The sequence below is a fragment of the Centroberyx affinis genome, unplaced genomic scaffold (genome assembly GCF_046629955.1).
Source record: "Centroberyx affinis isolate AG114_WGS23_722 - 3 ecotype Tasmania unplaced genomic scaffold, CSIRO-AGI_Caff_v1 ptg000362l_1, whole genome shotgun sequence".
Taxonomy (NCBI): Eukaryota; Metazoa; Chordata; class Actinopteri; order Beryciformes; family Berycidae; genus Centroberyx; species Centroberyx affinis.
The window spans coordinates 120,919-127,504 of NW_027279033.1; the positions used below are offsets into that span (position 1 = coordinate 120,919).

Consider the following 6,586-nt stretch of genomic DNA (forward strand, 5'->3'; position numbering starts at 1 on the left):
CATTTAATCCACCCATGAGCAAGAAACTGAATCACCTACCAGCTCCAGGACTGCTGTTCTGTAGCTGAGCCTGACCTCTGACCTCACATTATGTGATTTATTAGAAATGACATTAAATTGCATCTATTATCAGTATAATTGCAGTTATTTGGTGATAAGATCATGCAGTATTCAAAGAAATACATTTGATAAACACAAGATTGAAAGTGTCCATTCAGGATCAATAGGTTTGTTTTGCACACAGATACCAGTTCCATTGTTTGTTTCATTAAAAAGTTGTATTCTCTGTTGTAAACACTGAGATAACCCATATGACAAAACAACTTGACAATACATTGACAAGGGGGAGGGGAGGTTGGGGCTTCCACAAAGGGTGGCAAAGGACACCCATGGGGTCCAGTCACAGCACACCGGGCACCCATGGGTGCCAAAGACCGGGGCAAAAAAAAAAGCACCCCTCTCTAACACACACAGACACGCCCACACACAGTCACACACACACACACCACCTTCTTCCAACATAATCGTGTGGCATAACAATAAAGTTAAAGACCATCAAGTTATAATTTGTTAATCTCGTATTGAGTTTTAAAATTCAATTTTTGAAAACAAGTGAACAATCTGCACATGGGGTGAGATCATTGAAATTAAATGAACTAAATGACTAGATTCAGAAAGTGACATTTTCTTAATACTCTAGTGTTGTTGTGATCTGTGTTATTCTGCCTTGTTTCAAGGTATTGACACTAGAAAATCCCTGAGACAAGTGAAACTGCATCAGGGACAATTTGAATTTTTCACTTATTTTCAGAACAGAATATGAGAGTAAATGTCTTATTAAAATAGACATGAACATACTGTATGTGAAGCAGACCCTTTGTAGTGTTGACATAGCCTACATTTCCTCCATATATGCATATACACGTATATATTTACACATATAATATATGGAGGAAATGTAAAAGATTTGTATCTCGGTTTATATAGATTATATAAAAAATATCCACCTATTGAGTCTTCAAATCTTATTTTTCTTAAAACAAATAAAAGACATAATTTCACTTGTTTCCATTGCAAATCAACTTATTTCAAGAATTTGAATGGTGCATTTATGATCAATAAATCCATTTAGAACATTTATGATAGTGGACTTTGTTTTTTTTACACACCTTTCCTCCACATGTGTACACATTACATATACATTAAAGGATGCAAGAGATTTATGGTCTACATGGTTGTAAACCATAAAAATCTTGTACCATCATTTATGTTTTTTTTTTATAGCTGATTTCCATACATGTCAATACAGTCCATACATGCTGTTAAAAACCTATGGGGATCTTAATGGGTGTGAATGTGAATATTAATAAGCCACTATACACCCATAAATCATTTTGACTGCAGCCACGCCCACTGCTCTCCCATTGGCCGCCGCGCGCTTCATGTAGTCTACATCACCGCTCGGTAATTTAAATAGCCTCTTGCGCAATTTGATGAATAGTGTTGCTGTCAAAAGCATTAGAGACAGATGAAGGCATGCTGATAGACAGGCAGATATAACGGAGGAGGAACGGGAACCGAAGCCGCCTCGTGTCGCCTCCCCACGGCTACATTTAGCTCTTTCTCAGCGGCTCGCGGACGTCGGGAGAGACTTTTCCCCAACTATCACCTTTGTTGTGTTGCTTTTGCCATGCTCCGGAAAAGCGATGGAAACCAGAACATGTCAAGTCTAACCGCGGTTATATAACTTCGAAGCGGCTCGTGCTTCTTCTGAATATATATATATATTTTGTCCGGGCTTCTCAAACTTCTCCACAGGAAAAACCTCTGGCTCGTCAAGGTAAGGTTTTTTTTTTCTCCTCCTCCGTACGTAAATTCCTCGTGAAAGCGTCCTTCTAACGTTACCCTTCTATAGCCTTTTCTGGGGTTAGCTTAAAGCATAACACTAAAGGCAAAATAACTGGAATAGTGCTGTGTAAATGCTGAGGTATTGCTTTTCTGTGTATTCCCATTAGCATATTTTGACTCCAAACTGGCACTTTTCCAACAGTCCCATTTGGGGACTTCACCTTTTTTTTTTTTTTTTTTCACATGCGCATCAAATACATTGTTGATACAATGTTGACGCCAAAGAAACTGTTCTTCCCTCTGCTAGTCATTACAGGAGTTGCTACTGATATATTGTTGCTAGTATTTACATGAACAAGACTGTGATATTTGATTTTCTTGTGATATGTAGTGAAATATCAATGAATTCCTGTGAAAATCCATTTTCTTTACTGCCCTTTATTGTTCGAATCAACCTGTTACAGCTCCTGAACTGATCTGTTATCAGCCAGTTCCCATCATTCTGGCTTGAAGACCTATATAGGGTTTTTGTCAGAGCACAGTGGCAGTGGATAGGGCTGTTGTGGTGTAATGATGTAGTGGTGATTTATTATTATTAAAGAACCACCAATAGAATCAGAAACCAATGATATGTACAGAAAAGCATTCATTGACGCTCAAAAGCCCCTTTCCTCACATCACTTACATCAGTGTGTGACATCACATCCTATATCTACTATGAATTTATGTCATGAATATTGACGTCAGCCTTTAAAAAAAAAAAAAAAAAAAAAAAAAAAGCTGGGTTTACCCTCCGCTATACTACTGTTCCGCCCCTCTCTAAACGTCTCTCTCCCCTCTCTAAACCCCCAACCCCCCCCACCCCCCAGGCGCCACCGCCGCCGCCGCCGAGGGCCCAGCATGGTGAACAGCCAGGCGCCGGGCGTGCCGCCGGCGCCCAGGGCGTGCGCGGGCTGCGGGGGCAAGATCGCCGACCGCTTCCTCCTCTTCTCCATGGAGCGCTACTGGCACACGCGCTGCCTCAAGTGCTCGTGCTGCCAGGCCCAGCTGGGCGACATCGGCACCACCTGCTACAGCAAAGGGGGCATGATCCTGTGCCGGAGCGACTACATCAGGTGAGAGGGGAGGATGACGAAGAGGAAGGAGATGAGTGAAGCCGCCGGTGTTTTTGTAGCTGAAGCTGTTTTTTTTTCCCAGACTGTTCGGGCACAGCGGGGCGTGCAGCGCCTGCGGCCAGTCGATCCCGGCCAACGAGATGGTGATGAGGGCACAGGGGAACGTTTACCACCTCAAGGTAAAAATCCTCGGAGGGCCTCCCCCCCGCCGCTCGTTTTGACGGGAAACGTCTGGGCGTGGGCGGGGAGATTCGGGCAGGGGCAGGGGCAGGGGCGGGGGCGGGCACGTCCCCCTCGATATTAGGAGGAGGAGGAGGAGGAGGAGGAGGAATCGCGGCCATCCCCAATTATTTCTGCCTATTTCTTTTCCCCTTTAAAATATGGAGCCCCTCTAGCCGTTTGATCCCGTTAATGCGTCTTTAAAAAGGCATTTCGACGACAAACTAGACGTATATTTCATGTTTTGATTCGTGTTCACCCTTCAGATCAAGGCTCAGTTTAGCTCGGTCTTACTGTATTTCAGACTGACCAATAATTCCCCTCGCTCTCTCGCACCTGTAGAGTTTTCTCGTGTAAATTTCTATATTTGTTGCTGTATTTCTGAATTTCAAACTGCATGCTGACGCTCTGACTGGCTTCTCTGTACCTTTAAACGGCTGCTGATGGACTAACCGGTGACCCATGCCCTCTCTTTCCTCTGCCCCCCCACCCCCCCACCCCCAGTGTTTCAGCTGTGCCACCTGTAGAAACAGACTGATGCCCGGCGATCGCTTCCACTACGTCAACGGTACAATCTTCTGCGAGCACGACAGACCCGGCGCTGCCTTGCTCAACAGCCACCTGCCCCCACTTCAGAGCAACTCTGTGCTGACAGACCAGAAGGTGAGAGGAGGATCGGTGGAGAGGGGGGGGGGGGGATAAACAGGGTTGCAATCATGATAGTCTAGTATTTGGTGCAGGATGTAGATTCTCCTCATGTCAGCAATGCTGTTCTGTAGGGATGGGATGATCAGCTTATATCACGATACCATCTGATACACAATATGATATTATAAACATAACTCTGCATTTGATACAACCGCGATACGATGTAATAAATAAAGTCTGACTGTGCAGAATTATGTTTACAAATCTTTCTATTGGCTTACTAGAATGTAAACAACAATTTAAAAATGTCTTTACAAAGTGACAATAATATAATTTGGATGGAGAGCTGTGAGTGAAATTGTGATGGTCATGTCGTCTCAATTGTGATTACTAATAACCACGATACATATTGTCACATTTTTGCATTGCGATATATTGAATGTCAATATATCATCCCATCCCTACTGTTCTGTAATGGTGGTATCACATGCTATATGTTGGTGTTCACTGAAATTGACAAAGACGAAATTTGTTGATCCCCGTGGGGAAAATGGGGTTGTTGCGGCAGGAAATAGTAATAATAATATCAATAACACGCAGCTAAGAAAAGTGGGTATAAATAAGAATATAGCCAAATGGGAGGTATTTATCATAATGCGCCCGACAGTTTCCACACTAGACTGTGTCATGTGCAAATGTATGAATGAAAAGTATGGAAAAAAATGAACTATTATTTACTAAAAAACATGAGATAAATAAAAAAATATGAAAAAAATATGAAAAAACATGAAATATATGCAGTATGAAATAGTGAAAAATGATCAAAAATCTAAACATATGACAAAGTGAATTGCTTCTTATGCTGTTTGCACACATTAGCCTAATATCACGATGCATCTTATTGTATAGCGTTGTATTTTTATTATCGCATTATTTTTGCCAGCTCTACAGAAGGCCGTACATATGAACAGATTGTGTCCTCCTTGGCATCGCTCTTACCCTTTTTACCCCCCCCCCCCCGTTCTCTCTCTTGGCTGTAGGTATGCTGAGCGGCCCTCTCCTCTCCTCTCCTCCCTCGCTTCACTCCTCCTCGCCGCACTTCTTCCTCACCCCCCCCCTGCTACCCGACGCCGCCGTCGTGGATTCTCCTCATCGTCCCAGAGATATCCCGCATACAAAGTCCCGTTTTTTTTCATGTTGTGATCGATGTTAAGGTGGGTCTGTGCCATCATGCCCGAGACTCATGTGTGGACTACATATACTGGCGAGGGGGGGGCCCGGTTAGGACTAAAAAGGAACCGCCGGAAGGGAAAAAAGCGATGACGGATAAAACCGGAAGAGACGCTTTGAATGAACGCTTGACTACCGGTTTTTTGCCCCCCCCACCCTCCCTCCATCTCCATCCCCCCCTCACACTTCTCCTCCGAGCGTCGGTGTCTTCGCTGAACTCTTGATCTCTCTGTTGTAAAATGTTAATCTGGGATCTTGTACGCTGAGGACTGAGCGTTTTTTTGAATGTGATTTCGGCCCGGGGGGGGCTAAGAAATCAAAGGGTGTCCGAAAAATCGTCCAAAAATCATAGGGAAACTTGTCGGGAAAGTGGGATTCGAACCTACAACTCCGTCCCCCCCCCACTCCACCACCTTGACACCTGTGTGTAGGGAAAAGTGCAACAAGAAAAAAAACAAATTCCTATGATTATCATGACTTTTCAGACACCCTGTAGAAAGGAGCATTGACATTTTCCAATGAAGGTCTCGTTGTTGTTTTTTTTTGTTTTTTTTTCCCTCTGTAGAGTTTGATTTCTTTATCGCATCTGATGCCTGTTCAATGTGTGAAAACAACAACAACAACAAAAAAATCATGTGGAGTAAAAAAAAAAAAAAAAAAAAAAATCCTATTAAAAAGATTTTCCTGTAACATGTCACAAGGCGAACTGAGGTCATTTTGAAGCCCCTTAGCGGCATTAGAGTGGCACTGTGGTATTGCATGGTACCTAGTGCAGTGGATCTCTCTCTCTCTCTCTTCTCCCTCTCTCTCTCTCTCTCTCTCTCTCTCTCTCTCTCTCTCTCTCTCTCTCTCTCTCTCTCTCTCTCTCTCTCTCTCTCTCTCTTTAGCCCTGTATGGCGAATACATGCCTGATTACCCGAGGAATGGAATTAGGGGGCTTGAGCTCTGACCATTTACAGAAGCAATTAAACATGAGCCCTGTATCTGTGCTGCTGGAGCTCCTGGGAGGCTGAACTTGGGGCATATCCCGTGGCTGCCTGGCTGGCTGGGTGGCTGCCTTGCCTCTAATAAAGCCTAATCTAGAAAGCAGGCTAATTAAAGGGGAGTGCCCCCCCCCCGCCCTCCCTCCCCTCCACTCCCCTCTACATCCAGGGCATTTGAAACAATCTGATGTATTTACTATTTACCATGTTGCAATTAAAGCACCCCGCACAGCCCGGTTTGTTTCCCCCATCGCAGCTCTTTGTTCTCCGCGTGGCTTCTGGATTTTTCTTTTTTTTTTTTTCTCGATCTAATTCGCTCTACCCCCCCTTGTCTAACGCGACGTAAAAACTTTAAGTCTCAGCATACCGTCGGAGGTGGGGAGCTAATCTTTGCGTGGAGAGGAAGAGGAGGAGGAGGAGGAGGCAGAAGATAGCATCTGCTCCACTTTCACACCTTGCCTGCGAGCGCGGCAGCCATCAAACTTGCACCTTAATGCGCTTAGCTATTTCGAAAAGAGGGGGGGGGGGGAAGGATATAAAAAA

The 6,586-nt window shown here is 44.2% G+C and overlaps 1 protein-coding gene across 1 annotated transcript; it reads left to right on the forward strand.

Moving 5' to 3' along the window:
* The first annotated feature begins 1,514 nt into the window (after nucleotides 1-1,514).
* LOC139641316 (LIM domain transcription factor LMO4-B) lies at nucleotides 1,515-6,250 on the forward strand. Its single transcript, XM_071515635.1, has 5 exons — nucleotides 1,515-1,840; nucleotides 2,718-2,963; nucleotides 3,046-3,142; nucleotides 3,687-3,845; nucleotides 4,871-6,250. The coding sequence occupies exons 2-5, from the start codon at nucleotides 2,749-2,751 to the stop codon at nucleotides 4,877-4,879; spliced, it is 480 nt and encodes a 159-aa protein (XP_071371736.1). The 5' UTR covers nucleotides 1,515-1,840; nucleotides 2,718-2,748; the 3' UTR covers nucleotides 4,880-6,250.
* The last annotated feature ends 336 nt before the right edge of the window (nucleotides 6,251-6,586 follow it).

Coding starts and splice junctions, on each gene's coding strand:
- LOC139641316 (XM_071515635.1), top strand. CDS start 2,749: ATGGTGAACAGCCAGGCGCCGGGCGTGCCGCCGGCGCCCAGGGCGTGC. Junction 2,964..3,045: donor TGCCGGAGCGACTACATCAG/GTGAGAGGGGAG, acceptor TTTTTTTCCCAG/ACTGTTCGGGCACAGCGGGG. Junction 3,143..3,686: donor GGAACGTTTACCACCTCAAG/GTAAAAATCCTC, acceptor CCCCACCCCCAG/TGTTTCAGCTGTGCCACCTG.